This window comes from Semicossyphus pulcher, unplaced genomic scaffold, assembly GCF_022749685.1.
Source record: "Semicossyphus pulcher isolate SPU_LCO1_2020_fin unplaced genomic scaffold, fSemPul1.0.p SCAF_16, whole genome shotgun sequence".
NCBI classification, from domain to species: domain Eukaryota; kingdom Metazoa; phylum Chordata; class Actinopteri; order Labriformes; family Labridae; genus Semicossyphus; species Semicossyphus pulcher.
The window spans coordinates 17,282,504-17,309,471 of NW_027211670.1; the positions used below are offsets into that span (position 1 = coordinate 17,282,504).

At 42.3% G+C, this 26,968-nt stretch overlaps 1 protein-coding gene across 1 annotated transcript in view; it reads left to right on the forward strand.

Annotated features, from left to right (window-relative positions):
* polr3a (polymerase (RNA) III (DNA directed) polypeptide A) overlaps positions 1–26,968 on the forward strand; it is a 38,779-nt gene that overhangs the window by 10,248 nt on the left and 1,563 nt on the right. Inside the window, exons 15-28 of the mRNA XM_069664441.1 lie at positions 487–651; positions 784–956; positions 3,314–3,425; positions 6,974–7,092; positions 7,530–7,667; positions 10,328–10,498; positions 13,072–13,185; positions 14,652–14,738; positions 14,828–14,910; positions 18,005–18,175; positions 18,511–18,604; positions 18,724–18,816; positions 21,139–21,303; positions 22,169–22,333. Of these exons, the coding sequence (XP_069520542.1) occupies positions 487–651; positions 784–956; positions 3,314–3,425; positions 6,974–7,092; positions 7,530–7,667; positions 10,328–10,498; positions 13,072–13,185; positions 14,652–14,738; positions 14,828–14,910; positions 18,005–18,175; positions 18,511–18,604; positions 18,724–18,816; positions 21,139–21,303; positions 22,169–22,333 (1,850 nt within the window). The remainder of the gene's footprint in view (positions 1–486; positions 652–783; positions 957–3,313; positions 3,426–6,973; positions 7,093–7,529; positions 7,668–10,327; positions 10,499–13,071; positions 13,186–14,651; positions 14,739–14,827; positions 14,911–18,004; positions 18,176–18,510; positions 18,605–18,723; positions 18,817–21,138; positions 21,304–22,168; positions 22,334–26,968) is intronic.

Sequence of the window (26,968 nt, forward strand, 5' to 3'; positions counted from 1 at the left end):
CCTGCAAACGCATATGTGAGTGTGTGTATGTGTGAGAGAGAGGGAGGGAGAAAGGGAGGGGGGGAGTGACCTGCAGTGGGCTCTCATTACTATCCCCCTAGACAGCACTCTTTGACAACCATATCAACTCACACACATCATTTCATGTGGATATTTTAGCTACATTTGCCTGCAGAACTCGACAATACAGCAGCAATGACCCGAAGGTCGCATCTGTTCTAGTGGATGTTGAACATTGATGTTGACGTTTAGGATGAGTCCATCGTTTGATCAAAAGGAAAATAATTGGTTGCTTTTTAAATAGGTCACTTTTCTCCGCAAAAACATGCCGATCTTTGCTTCATAAATGTTCCCCTCCAAAGCTGAATGTCCTCCGCAGACCCTCTCAAAATGTCTCAAAGCACCACGCTCATGCCGTGTTGTTATTCACCTCGGTGGCTGTTCTATTCTGGGACCTAATGGCCTCAATTCTTGTCACATTCGCAGTCGTGGTGATTCACAACAGTGAGCTGATGTGCGGCAGCATGGACAAGAGCACCTTGGGATCTGGCTCCAAGAACAACATCTTCTACATCCTGCTGAGGGACTGGGGACAGCTGGAGGCTGCTAACGCCATGTCTCGCCTGGCCAGGCTCGCTCCCGTCTTCCTGTGTAGGTGTTTTAACAACATGTATCAATCTCAGCAGAGATAATTCTTAAAAGAAATTGTAGAATCACTGACTAAATGTAGTGGTTTTGTGCTAAAAGGGTTTATTTTAATGTGTATTTTATTTCATTTTTTAGCCAACCGGGGCTTTTCCATTGGCATTGGCGATGTGACGCCTGGCCAGGGTCTCCTGAAGGCCAAACACGACCTGCTGGACGACGGTTACAAGAAGTGCGACGAGTACATCGAAGCTCTGCAGACGGGCAAGCTGCAGCAGCAGCCAGGCTGCACGGCGGAGGAGACCCTGGAGGTATGTGTGTGATGGCATTTATTCATACCTGACGCTCACATCCCGGTTAATTTACATACACCACTGGATTCTCTCTGCCACTCCTCGGTTATCAAGCACTTTGCACTCCATGACAGGCTGAAAAAATGCCAAGGGCTGTCATTCAAAGCAGAGCTGAAGTCAAAGAAGCTGTTAATTAGATATTTGTAGCCTGAGAATCAGGCTAGTATTAGGAATGCTGCCAGGACAGTTCGTCTCAAGTGGTTCATTTTTCAGCTGTGAAATGTTGTGATTGCTGCATATCTTTGTCGCAATTCTTCAATAACCAACCTTGAGGGATTCTTTCAAGTAATAATTTCAAAGATTTTTATTTAAATAAATGTCTGTTAAGTCTCTATCTATCGCCGAATGAGGTAACACCATGGTGATTGAGCCTATGGCCCACTGATGAAAGCCTTTGCCATTTGCAGTATTACTGACTGGCTGTCTGTGGTGACTTTTGTGGAAAAAATCGCAAGCGGCGCCCAGTTAGTGACGTGTTTTCCATCAGCCAGCAGTGGTTGGTCTGCCAGAGAGGGTAGGCGGAGCTAAGCGGCTGCTTTTCCGCTCTCTGCAAGTGTTGCGAGTAAACAGTAATCTACTATGGCTGAACAAACAAAGAAAAGATGGATGACTACAGATACAACTTCAAAAATAAGTGAAAATCCAAAGAAAAAGAAACAAATTCGACGCTCAGATGAAGCAAACAGTCTGAAAAGGAAAGCGACCGTCAGAGAGGAAAATCAAGAGTTACAACCGGAGCCAACCGTGGACGTCACACATGCAACACTGTCTGGATATCTGGGAAGTGTGCGCCCAAAATTACTGTTGATCGCCACAGGCGCCGCCAATGAGAACGAAACTGAGATCCTCGAAATTACAGCTTTAATAAAACAGACAGCTGAGGAAGAAAGTCAACAGCAAACAGGGAGAGATAGATATAAAGAGGGGGGCGGGGCCAGCAGCTGTGTGCAGAGGTGCAGGTGTGTAGGGAAGAACTGAAGGGAAGCAAAGTGATCAGAATGAAGTAGTTTTTGAATAAACACTTAATAAGGTGAAGAAGAGAGTACAATTAAAGTGTGGAAGTGAGATATAACCATCCAGAAACAGGGTCATCCAGACTGAGTAAGTCTACATGTCATGTGGTGCTTCTCACAGAAGTCTTTGATGTACGTGATTAATCGCGATTACCATATAATTCAGTGTATAAGACGCACTTTTAATGCATTTTTTTTCATCTAAAAAGTGCTCTGCATCCTATACACCGGTGCGACTAATATATCAGTATAAAATGCAGCGAGAGGTAGCCTTTGTTATTGCGTGCAGTATTTTACCCAGACGACTACAGCGTCTCCTATTTCCAATATGCCGCAGTGCTTCATTACAGACATGCACCGTCATGATCGCCATTGCAGCTGCCACCCTCAACAATCAACGTTACCGTAGTGTGCGTCTTATATTCCGGATCTTGCGGTTATTAAAACTCCTGTGGGGATCTTTCAGTTTGTGTCGAATTTAGCGCCCCCTGTGGATAAAGAAGTACCTAATATCTTTGCTGATCTTGTCCTGTACAGGTGTAAGTAGTGTTTTTTAGGTGAAAAACCTCTTTTTTTTAACATTTAAACACGTCACTCATCAAGAATCTTTGCCGTAGAAAATGTAAACAAAAGCTGTTTCGCACACGTGCTGTTAATCTCCTTGTCTGACATCTACCCCACGGCAGCAGCTTCAGGCATTAAAAATATCTCTCTGGAAATAATCAGGTCACTGTTGGCATCAGTGTTCATTTCAGTCTGTTTCATAACCAGCGAAAAACTCCACAGGAGCTTAAAATCTCTAATTACTTAGACAGCACTTTTATTGACACAACAATTACAGTAAAGCTGTCGCTGTTGGCAACTTAATTATTTATAAGGCACCCTCCAACAACTCTTAGATTACATGTACAAAGAAAATCAAACAAGTGAAGTGAGAAATAAGAAGAAGAGAATCTAATTAAAGATACACTTTCATAAAGTTGGTACATAAGCTCTTCAGTTGTTCAGCCATTGGTCCTCGGGAGGAAGTTTCAAAGGTTAACGTCCGTGTTTTAATTACGTATTTTTTTGTGTCTTTGTGCTCTTATATATGGGACGTCAAATCCTCCCCTTGGCCTTTAAGCCTAGCCATCAGCATAGTAGAAGAAAAAGGTCTATCATATTGAAAAGATGTTACTGGAGGTCACAGCATGCAACTTTTAGTCTGCGTGGGTTGAGACATTTAGGACACAAAGTCGTTGCAAAAGGTTTATTTTAAGGTGCTAAGGTTGTTGTATTTTGTGTGTGTGTGTGTGTCAATAGGCTCTCATCTTAAGAGAACTGTCCGTCATCAGAGACCGAGCCGGCAGCGCCTGCCTACGCGAACTCGACAAGAGCAACAGCCCTCTGATCATGGCTCTCTGCGGCTCCAAAGGTAAGCTCGCTTCAGAGGAGATGTTTACAAGTTCTTTATTGAACTTTTAAAAAAACACAAATTAAATGTATTTTCTACATTTATATGCACCATAATCGAATCAGAATGTGTCCACAATAACAATGTAGTCTCCCCCTACTTCCCTACACGTGTCTGTCTGCTACTTACAAGACATTTGTTCCACCTTTGCCACGTCTGTGAACCAGTTTCGGTCCCCTGGGTTTCTCTGGTTTCTCATTCCACTTTGCTTTTTCCTTGGCCTGAAGACGGTCTGTGACTGTTGTCTGACTGTCAAAGGTACAGACCAATGACGCTTCTCTATCTAGTCTCATTGTACAAGTGTTTGTAACACCGGTGGCAGCGACCTGACGCCTGCACAGTAAGCATTAAAAAGTTTTCCCAACACGCCACGCAGACGATTCTGGGCTTAACGAATGAATAAAGCTTTTAATAAAGCTTTTCTTCGTTATTTCTCTTCAGATTACCATCTACTTGACATTTGAAGCATAGCCATAGATAGAGTAATAAAGCAGGCAGCTTTGCTATTTACTGATTTAAAGATAAACAACATACAGGGACGGTTGATGCAGTGGCAGATCAAAAACCTCTTATTGATAAGTAAGAAGAGAGTCAAAGCAGATCAGAGCTACAGGCTACAGCTGTGTTTCTATGTTGTCATGGAGATCCAAACGTGAACCCTGACTGGGTGGGAACACAGTGGGCTAAACGTATAAAAGGCCTTATTCTCCTTTTTGAAAATATGCCAGACGCAACCAAATTTGGGCTTTTATAGCCAAAATTTTTCCCCCAGACCCCCAAATTTTGTGAAATATCGTGATATCATTTTTAGGCTATATCGCCCACCCCTATTTGCCGTACTTCCTGCGATAACCCAACATTTTTCCTCTTAAGCAAAGATGTCTTACCACAGTAATGCTCACACTTTTAACAACCATTCAAAAAAACATAAAAAATGAGGGGAAAAAATGATTGTAGATTACTTGCTTGTGTAAACATATCCCGCCTCCTTCACAATAAAAGTCTTGTCAATCCATAGACGCGTCTTTCTGAATGTTAGACTTCTATAGAAACTACCTCTGGGCAGATTTCATTATTCAACTAACCTCTCAATGGACTTCAGACTCCCTCAAATATCCCAGCGTTATAATGAAATACTAAATCTTCAAGTTTGTGAGGCACAGCACGAAACATCAGCAGGAGCTCCAAAGATTTTAGGATTAACCTCTTTACTTGTAGAGACATTGTTAGTCCTCAGACGACCTCAGAGCAGCAGGTGACGCCTTAGACGCTGATTCTTAATTGAGATGTTCTTGGGGAAATGGTCACATTATGTTTCTGACCTCTTTTAGTGAACATTACCAGTTGGAACATTGATAGAAGTTTCTTTTATATGAGTCTGTGGTACCGACCTCACACAGGGACTCTGACCTTAATGTACAATACAGAGTACAGGGTAATGAGTTGCAGGAAAATAACACTGTGAAGACTTTTATTTTGTCGATCAGACAGATTGACCCTCGCTTTAGTCTACCAATATTCACATGCAAGGAAGTGCTTTTATTTTCTAGCATTTTTCAGTGTTAAGGATAAAAGCAGAGAAGTGGTGAATTGAATCAAAAAAAGGTGAAAAACAGGAACAGAAAGAGAACGAAAGTCTGTCTACATAATCATATCGAACATTTCAGCATTTCAGTTCTGCCTCAGGCGGTCAGCGAGGACACATAAACACCTTATTAAAGTGGTTTTCAAGGTTTATTAAGGACTACAAAAGTTTTATCATCAGCAGCCAGCACCAAAGATTTATAACTAGGGATAGACCGATTATCGGCGCCGATACTCGGCATTTTGACACATATCGGCATTGGCCTTTTTTTTTTTTTTTTTTTTTTTTTTTAATCTGACGGCCGATAAGAGTTCATTTCTTTGCAAATTTAATTTAACTTTGTTTTATTTACTTAATAAAACTTCAGGAAGTTATTTATTTATTTATTTATTTATTTAAATTTTCAGTTAACTTTATAAGAGATGCTGCTGACCCTGGGAACTCCTTGCGCTTTTTGTTTGTTTGTTTAATAAACATATGCTTAAAGGCATTTAAACAAAGTTAAGTGTTGGAGTTTGTATTATTCAAAATTTTGACGCCAATATTTTTTTTTTTACTGCAAATGAATATCGGCTCCAAATATCGGTTATCGGCCTCCTTGACTACTAATGATCGGTATCGGTATCGGCCCTGAAAAAACCATATCGGTCTATCTCTATTGATAACCTCACTGAAAGTCAGAAGATAATACTGCAAACACTGAGTTTCAACTTTAATGCTCAGAGTGAGAATGGTTTAGTCAACAATAGGAACATATGAATTCATTTTTTAAGCATAAAGATGGAAGAAATAAGTGCCCTTGACATCCTCTTAGATTGTGTCAAATACAATATTTTAATCTGTTGGTTATTTTTGTACATCAATAGATAAAAGGTGTCTGTAGAAACAAAAAACTGCCCTCAAATTATTTCTTTTTTTTCCTGGCAAACAGTCCAAAACACAGATATGCGACCCGGAGTCCTGGAAGCCTGGTGGTTAAATTGCAAGACTTTATAATCACAACATCCCTGGTTCTATATCAAATTGGAACCAATGTTCCTTTTCTTTCACCTATTTCCTGTCCTATACTGCTAGTACTATCAATTAAACTAAATTCATGTCAGTCTATAATGACATAAGACACAGACAGTCATCAAATCCTCACATTTAGTGGACTCTTGCCTATGACCGAATCACAGCCGTGCTGATATTCAGTATAACATCATGACCTTGAGTGTGATATTGCTTTTATACAACAGTTTCTCAAGCGGCAAATATTACATGTAGTAAACACTAACAATCAACAACACATTAGTTTTTTGCTCCACCAACTCAACTAGTTCCACAACTTAACTGTCGTTGCCAAGCAACCCAGACATTCTCCTGCACCACAGATCAGCTGTTTTTTATCATGCACATTTATCTGTATGTTTTTAATTTATCATCAGCCGTTGAAATACGCGTCTGCTGTGTGATTCAGAGGTACCAGCTTGATTAATGAAGACACACGCAGTCTGCTGTAATGTTAATTAACAGTATTCAGAACACTTGGCTGAGGCGGAGGGATACACAGAGTGAAAAGTCCCAGTGATGCTGTACTCTATATCAGGAATATCTCTTGTCCAATCAGATCACTTGGTCAGAACTAACTCTTGTATAATTGATGTTTTAACAAAGTTTTGTTGGTGGATTGAACCGGTTAATCAACCAACCATTTTAGCATCTAGCAAATCTGAATTCATCCGTCATAGAAAAAAATATCAAATTAAAGGAATAGTCTGACAATTTGCAGCACCGGCACACTGTAGCTGTTTTTCTTTTACTAAGAGGGACTTCATTTTGTGGCCTCATTGTTCCCTCTACTTCCTACTATGCATGGTGTTTCTGCACTCTGTACAACCTTGTTCTAAGTAACTGTGTTTTCATGTTTTGTGTGTATCTACAGGGTCCTTCATTAATATCTCTCAGATGATTGCCTGTGTGGGCCAGCAGGCCATAAGTGGCTCTCGAGTGCCTGATGGTTTTGAGAATCGCTCCCTGCCTCACTTTGAAAAACACTCCAAAGTAAGAATCAAACCAATTGATTTTTACCATTCTGCTATGTATTACTCAAAGGGTTGTTTATTTAGTTATCTTACTGAGTCGGAGTCAGATGTCTTCTGTTAATGAATTGAATCTTTATATCTGATTGTCACCCTGATGTGATGCATTCAGGTCTCAAACTGACTCACCAGCTCTTAAGTGCATCACATTGATTTATATAGTTTGTCATGATGCGCCGCTGGCCTCTTATTGGCTAAATCAAAAAGCATCAATGCATTCTATCACTGCTTTGCCTCTACTCGTATCTCTGTTTCTCTAAGAATCATGTAGAACCAAATAATGAATGAAATCCATGATAATAAAAATGGCTGGATAACAAGAAAAACCAACTGCAGGCAGGTTTCTTGTATGTCCAGAACCCACATAAACCTGTTGTGTAATGACCCTTTTTTCCACAGCTGCCCGCTGCTAAAGGCTTCGTGGCCGACAGCTTCTATGACGGCCTGACGCCCACAGAGTTCTTCTTCCACACCATGGCCGGTCGAGAGGGTCTGGTGGACACTGCTGTGAAAACTGCAGAGACTGGATACATGCAGGTAATGCCTGAGGTTATTTTGTTCACCGTTCACTGTTGGAACTGGACGGAAGTGTGTGTCCATCTGCAGTATTGTCTGAAATGTCTTTATTTTCGGTCCAGGGCACCTTGGTATATAACCTTGGTTATTACCTTGTCTGTTTGAAGATAAAAAAGAAAGGTTACCTGGAAAATGACCATCATTACAGTCTTAAAGGGCCAGTTTGCTGATTTTCAACCTCAGTCCTATCATGCTATTATGGGGAGCTAATGCCACTGTGATTGGAAAAAAAAGTGCAATTTGGCTCTGTGCCTTTAGAGGACGCTATCCACTTCTCCAATGGGCCCTGGAAAACCTCCGTCATCTGCATATGCATACGTAAAACGCGTCATCTGGCGGAGGCCAGGGAGCTTGCTAAACTACACTTCCTCAATCTAGGACGCCCGCCTCTGATGTCTGCATTGTTTAGTTGAAAAAACCACATACAGTAAAATGTAATCATTTAACGCGAGGTGCCTTGAAAAGCTGCCTGCTCTCCTGTTTTCCCTCCCAGACGTTCCACATTTATAACTGAGTCATATCTCATTCAAAATCCACCGGTGTATTCTCCTCGTGTTTGGGATTCCGTACCTCTCTGAGCCATTGCCTGCAGCGAAACGGTAGTATTTCACTCCAGCGCCCCCCCTCATCATTTTTTCAAAATTACTCTTCTGCTTGAATAAATGAAATTTACAAGAGTGAAAATCCAATTTACAAAACTGGTCAAAAAAAATTAATCGCATACAAAATTTGAAGGGGGGGGGGGTCAGTTAAAGGGAGAGGGCTGTGGAGTTTGGAGAAGGGAGGCAGTCAGTGGTAAAGTACATTAACTCAAGTACGACACTTTAAATTTTTTTACATTTTATGCAACTTCCTACTTCTGCTCTGCAACATTTCAGAGGAAAATATATTACTTTTTACTACATTGATAAAATTAGTAACGGATGAAAGCTGAAACAACTATCCTGAGCCGTATCGACAGAGAGTCACATCCCCGCCTACTCTCCGAACAAAGTATCCTGAGCCGTATCGACAGAGAGTCACATCCCCGCCTACTCTCCGAACAAAGTATCCTGAGCCGTATCGACAGAGAGTCACATCCCCGCCTACTCTCCGAACAAAGTATCCAGAGCCGTATCGACAGAGAGTTGCAGCCCTGCCTACTCCCCGAACAAAGTATCCTGAGCCGTATAGACAGAGAGTTGCAGCCCTGCCTACTCTCCGAACAAAGTATCCAGAGCCGTATAGACAGAGAGTTGCAGCCCCGCCTACTCTCCGAACAAAGTATCCAGAGCCATATAGACAGAGAGTTGCAGCCCTGCCTACTCCCCCGAACAAAGTATCCAGAGCTGTATAGACGGAGAGTCTCGTCAGTGGAGGTCCAATATGCTCCATGATTCACCATCGCGAATGTCGCAACTCTCTCTGTCTATGGCTCTGAAAGTACCGTCACTCACTCACTCAGTCTATCAGTCGGTTACTCGGGCAGTAAGTCAGTCACATACAGACCCATATGTAGGGCTGGCCCCGACGGTCAGCCAAAAGCTACGTAGTGGTTGTAGCTTTTATTTTATGAGAAATCACAGGAAGTTCCCTTTCCCAATAGTGCTAGCTTAACGGCGGAGTATTCAACTTCCTATTTTTCATAGCTCTCCCGCGGAGTAGCCAGTCCAGTGATAGTAACTATAGTAACAGCATGAGAAGACACGCTCCGTTTTTGTCATTTGCTAAGTGATAGTTAGAACGTTACATAGCCTACATTCATAAAAACAAAAATCCCTTTGGTGCCTGAGACATCCCAGAGAACATATCTGTTAGTTCCGAACACATTTTCTATTGACCCCGAAACGTCCGTTTTTTTAAACTGTGACTTCTGTAAATTATGGGGGGAGGGGACAAAAAAAAATCCCACTCAATCATCACTTATGGCACATTAGAAATGTTTGGCTGTGTCCGTATCAGCAGATACTCTTCCGACTGGCTGCATTTTGATTGAGTGATTTGCTTTTGTTTTTTTAAATGTCAACCTTTGGGCAGCGTGGTGTGTCGTCCCCAGCCAATATTGGCACATAAATCTATGTGCGTGTTTGGCAGCGGGCAGGACTGAGCAGAGAGGTTATATTGGGCAGAATGAAGTGTTGCTTTTGCCGGATTGACAAAAAATCACCTTCCCAGGGAGTTATGCGGAGGTGCGATCCCTCCTTTATTTGCTCACCCGCCGCTGCCCTCTTTCTCACTCGTTGAGCAAGAGAAGAGCGGCCAACTTCGAAGGCTGTTTTAAAACTGCAGCGAACAAATTGTACACATACTGTTACTGAGCAATTCTCTTTATGAATGAGTCCATTAACTGTTTTGTCTAAAATATTTTCAGAAATGTCTCAGAGCTCAAGGCAACCTTCTTAAATTGCTTATTTTGTCCAATCATGAATCCAGAACCTGAAAACATTCCATTGAAAATGATTATAAACACTGAAAAGCACAAAATCCTTTTATCTGAGGTACACAAGTCTGAACAAAGCAACACTTTTATATGAGTAAAACAGAGTTGCATTCACAGGTGGGTTTTCAATTGCTACCTAGACTATGAGTGTACTTTCAGATCAGAGCAGATAGTGACAATGATACTTTGTGTCCCTGGACAGAGGCGTCTGGTTAAGTCCCTGGAGGATTTGTGCTCACAGTACGACCTGACAGTGCGCAGCTCCACCGGCGACATCATCCAGTTCATTTACGGCGGCGACGGTCTGGACCCCGCTGCCATGGAGGGAAAGGATGAGCCGCTGGAGTTCAAGAGAGTCCTGGACAACATCCGGGTGAGTTTAATCAGGACGGACGGTTCGAGGACCTGATGGCTTGGATATTATTTCTTCTTTTATATAATATTCAAATTCTTTGTTTTCTTCATTCTTCAACACAGACACGACCCTGCTCCCTGCACACACCCACACTTATACCCACACATGAGCAAACAAAAGAAGAACTCACATTTGTTAACTTTTGTTAGTGCACTTCCTTTCTGTTAATTGTCTTTCACTTTTGTTTTGTTTGGTCTCTTGTGTCTCAACTTTATGGACAGTTAATAAGCACTTCACACGACTTAACATTTGGTTTGCTAATGTTTAGACTGTTACCATTATAGACTAAATTAAAAAATGATGTTTCCTGAGCAGAAGCTCGGCCAGCGTAGCCTGGATCATAAGCTATAAGGCTCAAGTTAGTGTTTATCTTATTTATATAAAGAACTCATTTATTGACATTTACTGTTTTTTTTTTCTGAAGGTTTTTAATCTTAAAGAGTGGGTTTTATGCTGTTTCACATTTTAAGACATACAGTGTATAATGTTACAATGTTGGATGTCCAGACTAAACGTGGGTGAAGTTTCAAATCTGTAGGTAAAAGTATGTCGGAGTAATCCCCAGGCTTCTCAGCTCAGTCTGCAGGCTGCTGTGAACGCCAGGTTTCACACAGTTTTTTCTACACGCTGCACTTTGTGACATCACGCAGGCTTCAGAGAGGTGCCTGTATGGGGCAGGGTTTCTTAAAGGGACAGAGCTGACTGAGTTGTTTCAGGCAGACGCTGAATGAGGGCCTGCACAGAGCACCAGTGTGAGGGGCTGATCAGACAGTAAAACAGCCAGCACAACGCACCTGCCTTTTATGTTCAAACATACGGTTAACAAGACGAGGTCAAAACCTAGTATGTGGCTGACCGCATTCAGGTCAGTGCGTGCTATTGTGGGCAATGTGTTACAAGGACTGTCCTTATGAGGCCAATGACAACGTGTTAGAAAGCAGGAGCTCGCTGCGGACATTGGTGAGTACAGCGGAGGAGCAGCCCGGCCTACTCCCCGAACAAAGTATCCAGAGCCATGTAGACAGAGTGTCGCATCAGTGGAAGTCCAATATGCTCCGTGATCCGCCATTGCGATGTCACAACTCTCTCTCTCTTTGGCTCTGAAAGTACCGTCAGTCAGTCAGTCAGTCAGTCAGTCAGTCATACAGACCCATGTGCAGGGCTGACCCCAGTGGTCAGCCAAAAAAAAGAGCAGCTTTGAGAAAAGTGAGTGAAAAGGGTCTTTTTTTCAACTGTAAATTATGCTAAGCTACTCCACAGGTATCACAGTGTGATATATATGAAGCTTGAAATTAGCATAATACCCCCCCATTAAGTATAGTCTCCAGTGTAGCCATGGACACATATCAGTTTCCAAGAGTTCAACCTCACACATGCAAAAAAAACAGAAAACAGATGTGTCATCAGGGCCGACACACTAAAATACATGTTCGTTACAGAACACAAGCTTCTTGCCTTTATAGCATTTGCTCTTTGGGGTTTCACAGAAACCCTTTAATGCATATAAAACGATAAGATGCTGCTGTTCTGGTAGAGGAACACGCAGTGAAGCGGTGATTTAACTGCTCGTTAGCAGAGAGGCTCCTGGTGTGAAAACACACGGGAGCTGAAGAGTTGAAATTACATTTTAACTTTTTTCCTTTCATTTAGCAATCTTGTAGCAACGGGACCGAAGATAAGTAGACAGGAGAGTGGTGTAGTGGCTGAGTCATTTCATCCGAAGTTTGGAAAGGATTTTCTGGTTAGTGCGGTGAATAAAAAACCTCGAATTACAAGGATGTTTTGATCTCTTCGATTCACCTAACGGTTGTTTATTCCTTGCGTTTGACGCACTCGATGATGAGAACCTCTGTTAATTTCAGAATACTGAAATACTATGATTAACTGTAGACATCAAACAAAACCAAGTTATTAATGTTTTAGTGTTGTTTAGGCTTTGTTTGGCTTTTCTGTGTCAACAAGGCAGTAAAACGACCTTTTGCATTTTCAGTTATTTCTGTGAATTGAGCCCAATTTTCTGCCTCTTTTATGACAATAATCAGGAAGAGATTGAGTGTAGTCCCCCGGTGTTTCCGTATTTCCTTGTTATTACGGTTTAAATGAGAGCTCTGCTATCAGTGTAAGACGCCACCTGCGTTTACTGCACTGAGTGTAATTAATGGCGGCAAGAGAAGATTGATTCCTGAGACGGTTAGCTCTGCTGGAAAACCTTCTGCTACATGGTAATTTGGCTTTTGACACACAACAGCAATTTAATTTGTTTTTACAAACTGCGTGAAGGACGGCAAAAGAATAATGGAGAAGATATTGATCAGCAGCAGCAGTAATTAAAGGTCTGCCTCTGTGTGTTTATCCTATATTGACTGGCAGTTGCCATCCATCTATCCAGAGGTCTAATTACATGTGACAAACCTCGTTATTTGTAGTGATTTATATGTGTCGGAGCTATTAAGAACTCTTGACCTGTGAGTGAGTGCTTCTGCACTGTTGGATCCCAATGATCTCCTTCTGATGCTCTCCTCTTCTTTCAGGCTGTGTACACATGTCCCGACGAGCCTGCGCTCAGTCAGAACGAGCTCGTCCTCACCGCAGATGCTATCATGAAGCGAGCGGACTTCATGTGCTGCAGAGACAGCTTCCTGGAGGTAAGCTCACCCTGGTTCACCTCACGCAGACCTCCTGAGGTGAAGTGGTTGATACAGTCTATGGTTGATCTTAAGAGAGTGAGAGGAAAAGTAAATCTGACCCTGTGTCTGAGAAAGACGGTAAAAAGGCTGGTATGTGTAGCAGCGGGAGGAAGAAGGTAAACGATTAGCACTAATGCGTGTACCGTACTGCAGCCCTACTTATCGACCAACAGTTTGACACTATATGAGGTCAACTCTAATAAATAGAACCTCTTTTCTCCTTCTTTGCAGCCAGATTAAGTATTATTGATTACGGACAAGTCATGTGCTGAAGAGCTTTTGAATAAGTGTATCTGTTGAGCCTGTGTGTCTTTACTGGCTTTTGTCAGTACGCTGTAACACGGCGAACAAGATGAAAGGTTTGAATGATCCCTTAAGACCGAGAGACTGTCATTATATGGACTTAAGACCAGTAACTAATACATGAACCTCTCCCCCCTTTTGTGAAGGAGTTAACTGAGACAGGCTCAGAGAAGTACCTGGAGGTACAGTGACAGAGCATGCTGGATTGTGCTTTATCTGAACGGAGAATGGTGTGTCGGAAAGAGTTGGAACAAATAATTCAATAACCTCATCGTAGCTCTTATAAAATAATTTATCTTTTGTCATGAGGGCTGGGTTTAAAAAAATCAGTTTTTCCGATTCGAATTGATTTCGAACCGAGATCGATCTTTAAAAGATATGTATAAAAACGTGTCTGATCACTCACGTTTCTGAGCGCTCCTGAACGCAGCACGACTCAGCGCATCCCTTCGAAACACAGTGAGGGAGACATGCCCGGACTTGTTTACTGCACCTGCTACACCAGACATCAGTGATCACAGACGGACTCTTTTTATCGTGTGTGTGCGCCCATGAATATGTAAGTTAGTTGTGCACTGACGTTTATGTAGCGCTCTGTTAGCGTCGGCTTTGGTCCCGAGTGTAATTTCAGCATGTTGTACAGTGTGTCTTTCTCCATAACTCTTAGTCTCGTGTGATTTTGTTCTCAAATCTCGCGCAAGTTGGAGCCCAGTTCGTTTAATTAAAACCATGAGCCACACTGAAAATGTGAAAGTGGACAGAAAGTTTATAAGCTAATAATGCACCAGGTTAGAGGTGCACTGATATTGTAACTGAAATACCCCTAAACAAATCTATACTGAATCGGATCGGGAATCGAATCAGAACGTTGTGAATCATCAGCATCGAATCAAATTGAGAAATCATTATCGATACCCAGCCCTATTTGTCATCGTGGTTAAACTCAAGTTTTAACATGTGACTGCTGTTTTTAAAGCACTGCTGATGTTTGCTTTCTTAACTTTTTTACTGTGATATTTAACACCTGCATGATGGAGTGTCATGCGTCAAACAGCATACAGTTTGGTGACTTCACTTTTGTCTTTTCATGAGGCTTTTGACTTCTGTAACTGTTTATGTAGGAGATAAAGAAGTTCATCAAGAGCGTCTCAGAGAGGATCAAGAAGACCAGAGACAAGTACGGCATCAACGACAACGGCACCAGCGAGGTAGACACACCGCCCACGGTGACATTATGTGCTGAGTGCAGGAAGCTTTGTCTGAAACATAATGGTTTGTCTGTCTACTTTTTTTGCAGCCAAAAGTTCTCTATCAGTTGGACCGAATAACTCCGACTCAGCTGGAGAAGTTCCTTGAAACCTGCAGAGACAAGTATATGAGGTACAAAACCCACATGCATGATTTATTCAGAAGCAACTGCTTGCAGTGTGCTCTTAAACGTTCTGAAACCTGCCAGTTTATAATAATACGACTTGATAAGACCGTGTCTTCTCTCTGTCTGTGCTTTGGAAGCTGTGTTATCATGGAGCGGCAGCTCTGCCTGTTTGTTAGAGAACGGGCAGCAGTGAGGTAAACAGACGCAGAGCAGAGAGGCTGGATGAAACGTGGCTTTGGCTCACACAAACTCGTGTGCCTTTCTGCAGGTTTGTGCAGAGATGAGGGCGGGTGTATTTGTGCTAACAGCTGTTAAACAACCAGAAAATAGGTTCTTATTTCTGTGAATCTCTGATTTTTTTCATTCAGTTTTTAGTGTGCGAGAACACCCCTGCACTCCACCTTAGAGCCTGTGTGATAGAGACACAGCTGTTCCCCAAACAAACATCTGAGCGGATCCTTTCCTTTGGACTGAACTGGCCTCATGGCTCTCTGATCCTGCTTGTCACTCACAACAGAAGTTTAAAAAAGTTAGATACTGGCAAACTTTTATCCCAATGTTAAGTTGTGCTCTGTTGCTGCTAGGGCTGTGACGGTATTGAATTTTTCTAACCACGCTGAAACACCTTTGTGGTTTGACAGTAAACCGCCGCCCCAACCGCAGATGCCGCCACCGTCTGTATATCTATTCTTATTTTTCTGCTGTGTTTGGGACTTCTCTGGACACCAGTGGCTGGGCAGTGCTATGTGGCTCAGCCAACAGTCCGCAGGTCGGGACTAAATGAAAACAGCGCCACGGTGACGTGGCTGTCTCTCTGCTCTGCTCTCTGTCTGTCTGCAACAGACACAATCTTAACTTTTTCATCTTTATGAGGCGTGAAAAATATTCCAGCCATGTTGAAGACAAAGAAGATGAGAAAAAGGTTGTAATATCTCAAGAATAAAGTTGTCATTTTATGCTTCGGTTAGCCTGTATGTTATTTTGAAAGGGAATATCAGAAGAGCAGCCACCCACTCGGGCTAAAATGACTAAAATCACAAACCTGTGACATTTATGACAAAGTGGTGCTGCTGTGCCAAAAGATTAAATATTTCATTTTTGTGAAATCTATACTAAAGTATTGTATAAAATACAGCTGTGTAATAAAGCTACTGATGTGCATTACTAGGTAGGAGAGCTTGCATTTTCTTGCGAGGTACATAGATGCTATGCTTCCATGCTACTGGGTGTTTTCATTAAATATAGAACACTGGGTCACATGATATGAAACCTATTGAAAAAACATAAAAGTGTCCATAAAAATATTAACATTAAATAGAAAAAGCAATAAAATCCAATATAATGTGGTGTGTCTTCTTTGTCAAAGTGAGTGCTGACATTTGAGGACACTAGGTCACATGACATGGAAGCTATAGAAAAAAACAACATGCCTTTTTCCATAAAAATATTAATAGAAAATAGAAAAATACAAATCCCACATAAAAATGCTTTTTGTCCAATTTAGTATTAATTTTTTGTATTAATTCTGAGCCATTAGGTCACATGATCTCGAAGCTATTGGCAAAAAAAGCCCTTATTCTATATAAAAACATTTAAAGAAAATAAATGAAAAACACTTAAGCATTTAGAATTAGTGGGCATGTGCCCAATTTAGTTGTATTTTTTAATCCTGATTTTAATATGGGCAATATGGACGTATTTAAAACAACATCAGTTTAGTGTCCATTTGACAGTCATTTATTGACGATCCCTAAGTCAGACTCCGTTAAGTGTGGGGGGCTCTGAGTTCAGCTAACCGTCCTCCCTCTACCAACTCTGGGGGAAGCCGAGTGACAAAAACGCTGCTGGCTCCTGAGTAAATGTCTGTTGAATATTCAACGTAAAACTAGCTTCACCGCAGCGCTGTTATTCCATTGTGACTACACGCCTGTCAGCCAGGCCCGTCTCTCTCTCTTCCCCTATGCTTTGTTTGACATGAATGAATCTGGTGTATTTTCACTGGTATTGTTGTGATATCTCATCCTATGCACTCGTGTATGCAAGACAATCAACATAAACATTTTTCAAAAGCGGTGATGACTGTCACTGGATGCAACCCTGCGGTTGGCGTCCCACAACCACTGTATTGCGGTGTCGCGGTTAGCGTCACATCCCTAGTAGCTGCAAGAAGATTCTGATCACTGCAGTTAAAAGTAAACAATTTTACCAGGCTAAACAGGTAGCTCAAAATGTGCCTCTGGAAGTTTCTTCAAGAAAACAAAACCTAGAGTTAGGTTGTTGTTAATTAGAGATAGACCGATATGTTTTTTTCAGGGCCGATACCGATACCGATCATTAGTAGTCGAGGAGGCCGATAACCGATATTTGAAGCCGATATTCATTTGCAGTAAAAGTGAAAATATTGGCATCAAAATTTTGAATAATACAAACTCCAACACTTAACTTTGTTTAAATGCCTTTAAGCATATGCATCAGAGCCAAAATAACCCAGTTTTAAATTGATCTCTTATCGGCTTACCGTCTTAAAGGCCGATGCCGATATGCGTCAAAATGCCGCATATCGGCCCGGCCCAAATTATTAATGTTAGGGGGCAAAAATCAGCCTTTAAGTCATATTTTTGCACTACTTCAGAGGGCAAATGTGTTTACAGCTGTTTCACATGGGGGTGGGGTGAAAGGCCCATCACAAGGGGTTAGGCTTAGTACTTCAAGTCGCCTGCTGCCTCCGATTCTAAATACAGGACACCGAAATGTCAGCCAGCCTCGCTCTCTGAAAGCATCTTTAATAGTCTACAGCCAATCTTCCTGCTACATTAAAGTCATTACATTTCCACCCAGAGGGGACTTTAATGTCTGTACCAGGTCATTGCAGTCCTTCCAACGACTGTCCAGAAATGTCACTCAAAGCCATGAATGTCAACCTCACGGCGATCCATTCCATCATTGTCGACAGGCCTCCATTTAAGCCTGAAGCCCGTTTAGTTTTTAAGATCGATTTTTAGCCGTTTGTAGAAGAGGTAATGACAGAATAATTCCATCACGGCCTGGGTTCTGAAAACTTTGCTTCAAAGCTGAGATTCTTTTGTGTGTTTCACGTAGAGCTCAGATGGAGCCCGGCTCAGCCGTCGGGGCTCTTTGTGCCCAGAGCATCGGAGAGCCCGGCACTCAGATGACCCTGAAAACCTTCCACTTTGCCGGTGTAGCATCCATGAATATCACTCTGGGGGTTCCTCGCATCAAAGAGATCATCAATGCCTCCAAGAACATCAGGTACGATTATATAATCCCGTGTCTTTGTGTTCGCTCTGTCCTAGCAGCAGAGGGGAGAAGAAAGAAGCTGGTTTCATCTCTGGAGGGTTCCTACGGGGTCTTGGAAGCAAATCTTGTTTTTGACTTTCTTTTAGAGAGTTTTCAGCTCTTAAGGGCCTAAACTTCTTTCAGTGAGGCATCATTTAATCACAGGTCCGTGGCTGAGAAACTGAATTACTGCGCTAAGAAGAATGAGCTCTGCTGAGCACTATAAATTGCCTCTTTGTGTCACAGCGGTGAACACACACCCAATTTGTTTTGAATAAGCATTTGAACGGCCTTTTCTGCCCTCTCAGCACCCCTATAATCACTGCTCACTTAGACGTGGAGGACGACGCCGACTTTGCGAGGCTGGTGAAGGGTCGAATCGAGAAGACTCTTCTTGGAGAGGTATATTAGATAACTTTCAGTGTTTTTTGTGCCATTATGTTAAGGGAACTCCCTCAAAGGACACAGTTTCAAAAGAGGCATTGTGTGAGATGCTGAAGCAGTCTCGCTGTCTTTTATAGATTTCCGAGTACATTGAAGAGGTGTTTCTTCCAGACGACTGCTTTATTCTGGTGAAACTGTCACTGGAGAGGATACGGCTGCTGCGACTCGAGGTATCTTTCTTTTCTTTTACTGTGTTTCAGGATGTTTGAATGGATGGGCTGAGCCAGGTGTTTCACATATATTCAAATGTCTTCACTCTGTCGAACTTTTATTAAAGCTCAGATTTGCCACAACTTTGGTGAAACTTTACAGCTCTGTGGAGGCATAGCTACCATTCCCCTTCACAATTTTCATCTTTTACATTTATAAAAACCACCGTATTACCGTAAACTCTCAAATAGTGGGCAGGGCCTTTATTTACCTCAGCTGCAGAGGGTACCAGGCTTTTATATGAAGCAGGCTTATGTTAGAGACAGGCTGCTGTTATCTTATCTTACATGTGGTCATATTTTAGTGTGAAGCCTCGTGTTTCTATGATCCGCTCTGTTTGCGCTCTTTTTTTACAGTATCTGATACTTTTTGGATCCATGTTAAAGCTCTGTTCTAGATCTAAAATTCAGCTTGATATCATTTCCCTTGACGGTGTGTCACGAAAGCCGTTCACCGTTCAGATTTCCCGACTTCCTTGAATGCATCAGAAATGATCGGACCTCCGTTCAACAAACATTTTAAAAGTAGTTTTCCTCTTGAGGACAGACCTGACAAAGCTTGCATTTATTTCAGCAAAGGTAGGACCTGTTGACTAAAGTAAATCACAGGAGAAATAGTTTATTTACTGTAACGATGCAGCGCGCGGAAAAGGAAGTCATGACTGGAAGTCATTTATCACTACCCGCTCCGGTTGGATTGCAGCCGCAGTGACTAAAACAGAACACTTAGATGAGTAATCAACAACAAAGTGTTGATTTGTTAAAGGCAACATGGCTGTCTGATTATTGGCTCACATTTCTAAATAAATATATATATAATATAAATAATTCAAAAACACTTTGACTTTTTTCCCCTAACTTTTTTACCCAGCCTGTTTGTTCGTGACCACGCCCCCGGCTATTTATAGAGAGCCGGCTGTACGAGCCATATTCATTTTGCTTTATTTTAATGTAATTGTGCCCCGTGCCACGAGGGGGCTGTACTTGCTGTGTAGCTCAGCTGACCTCGGGTCAGCCCAATCAGGCCATTTAACCTAGGGAAACCAAAAACACAGGGGTTGCTGAAGTAGGAAGCAAACAGTTTTTCGACTGCGCTTATGTGCCTGTGAGGTTTGATGTGGTTAACTATTCGGTTTGTTGTTTTGTTACATGTATTATGAGTTAACGTTATTGCCGCTGTATGGAAAATAAATCTGCGAGATAATTGTAACTTTACAGAACTCTCCGTTTTGATATGTTCGAACGCACTGGGCGCACGTCTAAACTTAAATCCTCTGTATTAGCAACCAGTACTAGACTTTGTTTAGGACCTCGTCAGTACACCGGCTATTATTTGACTACGGGCTGTTATTTGAGAATTTACGGTCACTGCTTTTAGGGAATACTGTTACCATGACGGGCCGTACTTGGTCTGCAACAATGTTTAGGTAGGTGGTACGTGTCAAAGGAACAGCCACATGAACGACAGGACCCAAAGACAGATCGTTGCCCAAAGCATCACACTGCCTCTGCCGGCTCGCCTTCTTCCTATTGTGCATCCTGGTGCCATGTTTTACCCCCCGTCCATCCACATGATATGATTCATCAGACCAGGCCGCCTTCTTCCGTTGCTCCGTGGTCCACTTCTGATGCTCATGTGCCCATTGTAGGCGCTTTCGGCGGAGGACAGGGATCAGCATGGGCACCCTGACCGGTCTGCGGCTCAGCAGCCCCAAATGCAACAGCTGACACCTTCCTGTCAGAACCAGCACCAACTCTTTCCGCATTTTGAGCTCCAGTAGCTCTTCTGTTGAAGATTACAAACTTATAAATGCAAATTCAAATTATGTGATTATAGAAACTGAATCATAATCTTATTTATAAGACACTAATCTAGGACAAGGACAATAAGACATTTCCTTTTCCAATAGAAGAGGATATTCATAGTGACAGCCTGCAGTCTGGTCAAATGTTTGAGTGTGGCTTAACTCTCTGATTTAAAAGAAATGTTCTGTGGAGGCTGAGTGGGAAAGAAGTCAACTGATTTGTTTTGTTATAAATAAATGAGTCTGGTTTTCATGGTCACAGAAACACAGCAGTGTGGTCACATGGAGAATAAGAGTCTGTGCTCCAGAGGGACAGAGAGCTTTAGGCATCAGTATGAGGTCTTTATTGATTTACAGTATCAGCAAAGATGCAGCATAGAAGATGACATGTTTGGAAATGCTTCAGTAGTGTTTAGTGCTTTTGTTTTTGCGTGGTGAGAATCACAATGACGGCTCTGATTTCCTCTCTGCCTGACAGGTAAACGCAGAAACGGTGCGTTACTCCATCTGCATGTCGAAACTCCGGGTGAAACCAGGAGACATCGCTGTGCACGGCGAGGCGGTGGTGTGCGTGTCTCCGCGGGAGAACAGCAAAAGCTCCATGTACTACGTGCTGCAGTCGCTGAAAGAGGAGCTTCCCAAGGTGTGATGTCTTGTACACTTTCAAACACACTTTTCATACTTCAGACTAATAGAGAAAAATAAGGAGGATGGGTGTCTTTTTATTTTCTCTCTGTCTTATATTGTTTATTTTACGCCTCATTCATGCAGGATAAGGTTTAAATAATGCAGAAAATATAAAGAAAAAAGAGCTTTTTGCACCTGTCACCATCAAATGTGTCCTAAATATGTAGCTGATGAATGAAATAGGCCAATGTAAGTAAAGAAAGACAGGATTTGGATTAATGGCAAATCATTTTATTGATCAATAATCAAGCAAAAGATCCAAACCTCAAATTATTTCAGCTTCTAAAACCCTTTTATTAGGGCTGCACGATGTATCCTTTAACTATCGCAGTTGCAATGTGCGCTTGAAGCAGTCTGTTGCTAGGTAACGAAGGTTGATTGGCAGCACCTCCGCTCCCTTGAGTAGTGACTGTTAAGTCTGTTTTAAATCGCTCTGTATGCTTTGTTTGCTTTTACTTAAAAACGAGAAACATAACAACGATGGAAAGGAATCATGTCCTGGCATTAGCAGCAGCTCTACACCTGGAGGAGTAGCTTCTCCTCCACCATTGTTGACATCAGAAGGGACATTGACGAGCGTGGCAGTGTTTCAAAAAGTGTTTTCAACTGAGAGAGCAGCGACAAAACATTTGGCGTGTATTTTGATTTTATAGTTTGACTCATGTCCCATCTGTTAACATGGAGGAGGCGGGCTTTATGACCTATACTGCAGCCAGTCAGCAGGGGGCGATAGAGAGGTTATGGCTTCTCTTTCAGGGAGCTGTCATGTCGTCCATCTTTTTATACAGCCTATGATTTATCCCTTTATGATTTTTTCAAAGGTGGTGGTTCAAGGAATACCAGAGGTCTCCCGAGCTGTCATTCACATCGACGAGCAGAGCGGAAAGAACAAGTACAAGCTGCTGGTGGAGGGGGACAACATGCGAGCTGTCATGGCAACGCACGGAGTCAACGGGAGCAGGACCACTTCAAACAACACATATGAGGTATCAGCCGAGGGCGATTTAAAAGCAATGGCGAAAAAGATTAGATTAGAGCCCTTCAGGCGTCCTTGTTATGATGGCACATCTGCCCTACATCTGCCACGTCAAAGCTGAGATTGAAATTGCACTCGAGCCAGATTGTCCTTATTGCCTTGATGCCTAAAGCAATACATACAATGTGGGCCAAGGCAATTTCAGTAACTACATGTGTAGTTAAATCATAGGCCGGGTTCTTAAACAACAATGGAACATGTACAAACGGGAGTATCTTCAAGCAGGTCCCCGTTTAAATCTAAAGCGGTCTTATACAACATCCCTGTAGTGAAACCGAGCTTCATGAAGTGTTTATTGTTGAGTATTGATGAGGTTTTAAATCAACTCATTTTGGAGGCCACAGTTCCTTCCTTTCACTGAGCAGGTGTTCTGTGTGGGAGTTGACAGTATTTTAATTCAGATGTTCAGAAGAGCTCTTGATGAAAACATTTTAGTAACACAGCTTGTCACTTTTTGAAATCTAACTTTTGAGCAGCAGTGTTGTGGTGGTTAAAAGTTTTCTCCTCTCCTGTAAACCAACCCAACACTTTCTACACTGCGGTTCCACCTCAGCGCCGCACCGAAGCTCCACCGTCACGCCGCCTTTGTTATTTAATATTGGACCAAGCAACACCGGCGTAAAGCCGCCCCAGTGTGTGTTTTTTAAATAGCGTTCCGGCGTTGTGGAAGCAAAACGTGCGCGAGCTGTAAACAAACAGCTCTTGCTTCACATACACAAACAGTTGAGTACACGTTGTTCCGCCCTGCCGGCTCCGCTGTTTAAACTGACGCTGCATCGCCGACAGAGAGGCACCATTCTGCCTCTGTGCGTCTTAAACCCTGTCAACACAAGCCCACAAGCACGGTTATAAAAAAAAATCCCAGTCCAAACAAAAACGCAAAAACACAACAGAAACGCTGTCATGAGAAGGCCACACCAACAGGCGGTGATTTAACCCGGTCACGCAAAGAAGAAGAAGAATCGCAGCCAGTCAAAAGCCTCTGTTCCTCAATATGGTAGACAAGTAACTGTACATATGTGTGTAAATATGTAAAAAGTCCTGTTAAGCATCACTGTTTATGTCACGTCCGTCATTTTGCAATGAATGTTGCCTCATTTGTGACGCCTCACAAAGGAGGACATGGCCTTACATAGAAGACGGAGACTGGCAGTGTATAAGGGGCTAATGACATCACTAGGCTCTGGGTACACCTGTACATCACTGCAGCAAAGGAAGAAGTGAAACCACTACAGGTCAGCAAGATTTTCAGGTGGTAATTAATGCTCTTACAAACTGGACAACCTGAGGTGCCTTAGATGGCAGAAGCTAAAAGGGTAGCTAAGTGTCACGGCAAACACAACCCTGCGAAAAGGTACACCAGCTCTCGTCGTGGTGTAAACATTTGGCTGCCAGGCTAAAGGTGAGTGAAACGGGCCCAACTGTTGCTCCCGTTGACAGTTCGTTTGTGACATAATCACGAAGCAGTAACTTTAAACGAAAACTGAGTAACAAAGGTGGACACTCGACGGTCTGTCCTCACAAACATTACCTGTCCACATCGGTTTCAGAGTCCCCCTAATCACTCCGGCCATCCCTCTTTTAATTTAACACTGTCCTTGCGACAAGGTAGGCCTTTGCCTGACCGCCATAAAGTACAGCCAATCGGGAGGTAGTGTGCTGTGACGTAAGCGTCAGCTATAACGTTCCAGAGCTCAGAGAAAAGTTCTTTTCACAGGTGCACTAAAGAAAACTTAAAGCTGCTGTCTTAATTGCACTTAAAGTTTAAACTTACTGCAGATGGTGCCGCGCCGAGGCTCCTGCTTCTCCCTTTTTTCTGCTTTTAGATCTCTATCTTTCCTGTCTCCAGCCAGAACACAGATGGCCTGAATACTAATAGCGTACTGATAAGCCTCAGAGCTTTCCAGAACATTCATCGCTTCACTATCAGAAGCAAGATAATCACTTAATTTGCTAAATAAAAGAGAAGACTTTCCTCATGCATCAGAAGTGTGCGTGTACTTATCCCACTAACAGGTGTGACAGGTTGTTTCCACTTCATTAGTTTCCCAAGAAGGGAGAAGAAAAGGGAAAGCAGCTGCCGCGTGAGAGAGAGCTTACAATTACCTGGGTAGTTGTTTTTTTTTGTTGACGAGCATGTGTGGAGACGCTGCTTCAGGTATGTGAGAGAGAGGTTGGAGGGGAGAGTGTCCAGTAGGGATGCACGATATTATCGGCACGTTATCGGTATCGGCCGATATCAGCTTAAAAATGAACTATCGGATATCGGCCAACACGCCGATATCAGCCGATATAATTAACCGATAAAATAATGGGCTGCTGCATACTTGATTAAATGCCCGACCTCGGCGCAATGTCCCCGGCGCGAAGAAGACCTGCGCGGCACAGCGTGATGACGTCACGTGTGTCTACCTGCAGCATGACAGAGTTAGAAGCCAAAATGTCCGTGGTGTGGAAGTTTTTCAGTGTCCGAAATAGATAGCAAAACTGCTATTTGCAATGACTGCTCAGCTTCGGTGATGCGAGGAGGAGCCAAGGCAAACAACACTACAAACTTGATTAACCATCTCAAGACCCGTCAACCCGACCGTTGTAACTAATGTGATAAGAGTATCACCATTATACTGTACGCTAATTCCAATACAGAAAAGAGTTGATGATCTCTGCAATTAGGTGTGTGGGAAAAAAATATTGGTATCGGTAATCGGGCTAATGAGTTGTAAAATATTGGCACATCGGATATCGGCAAAAAATCTAATATCGTGCATCCCTAGTGTCCAGTAAGTTGGAACATGGATCCTCATCCAACAGGGAAAAAACCCCGCTTTAAGGGACGTGTGTGAAAGGGCAACTCTTTAGGAAATGCTTGAGAGCTTGTGTGAAAGGGGCGACACTGACATACAAGCTACAGCCTTCAAAATGACCATTAATTCAAATCAAAACTATAAAATAAACAGGGGTGGACTCAGCCTCCCTAATTTAAAATACTATTTCTGGGCAGCACAACTAACAGCAGTGGTAGCTTGGATTAACAATGACTTAGAATCGGGATGGGTGAATATAGAGCAGAGCTCAGTGCCAGCAATACCTTTATCCACGTTAGTGTTTCTAAACAAGCAGTCCCAGAAGAAATTTGAAATAAAAAATGTATGGGTAAAACACACCTTGAAAGTATGGTCGGCAGTCCAGAAGAAAATTAGAGGATCAGTTGCACTCTCAAGGGCTATGCAGATTAATGGAAATCCAGATTTCCCCCCCTCAACAACAGATATCACTTTTAAGAGGTGGGCAGGCAGAAACCTGAGGGTTATTGACCAGTTACTTTGTGACACCGGTATACAGCCATTCTCCTATCTACAAGACAAATTCCTTTTACCTCAAAGTGATATGTTCCGGTATTTTCAGATAAGAAATTACATTACAAACCATACAGATTGGAATATAATCAAAAATGCTCCAACGAACATGGAAATTTACTTTATTAATATAACTAAACATCAATTACCCAGTAAAAAGCATGTTTCCCATATATACAGAAATCTGTTACTGGATACATCAGACAACACTTTTTATATTAAAAACAAATGGGAGCTGGAGTTAAATATTATAATTGAGGAGGGGGAGTGGGAAACAATGTGCATTGGATGTCATAAAGGTATCAATAGTAACATGTGGAAGGAGTTTGATTGGAAGATGAAGACTAGGTTCTTTAAGACGCCCTCCGTGGTCTCTAAATTTGCAGATAATCCAGCGGCAATATACTGCTGGAGACGATGTGGAATGGTTGGCGACCACTCGCACATATTTTGGGATTGCCCAATGATGCTTCCTTTTTGGAAGGGGGTAAAGAGCGAGATAGATAAAGTTTTGGGAATTAATATACTATTCACCCCAAGTCAGTTTCTTTTCGATCTAACTCCTGAAGGCATGTACACAAGAGACCAAGAGCACTTGTTACATATACTCTTGATGACTGCTAGGAAAATGGTGACAATAAAATGGTTGAATCCACAGCCACCTACAGTGGCACAGTGGAAACAGAAGCTGAGGGAGGTGTATGGAATGGAGGCTTTAACTGCTCAATTACAATTAAGGTCTGATGTTTTTGTGAGGAGGTGGCTACCTATTGCAGGATACCTCTCTAACTGAGGGGAATCCTGTGGTACGATGGAATGTCTTAACTGTCCATTTATTTATTTATTCTAATTGTCTTTAGCGCTGTCATATATAATTTGTGATGTTGTCAAGGAATGTTTGTGTTTCTCTTCAATAAAAATAAAGTTCAAAAAAAAACAAAAAACTATAAAATAAATAGTAAACAAGATTATTGAGCTCATGATGATAGGATTTATTGCAGAACTGTTCCAATAAATGTGCCTACATGTCAAACTAGTTCCTTCCACACATATATTTTGTTCCGAACGTGTACATGGAAAAGACCTGCCTTCTCTTTTGGCATTCAATCTGGTGTCATACGCCCGAACCTCAGCATGTGCTCAGCAGCAGCTTTCTGTTACACCCGAATCCCTCTGATCTTTGTGTGCGCATTTGAGTTTCAGAGGCTTATTGACATTTACTCATTGAC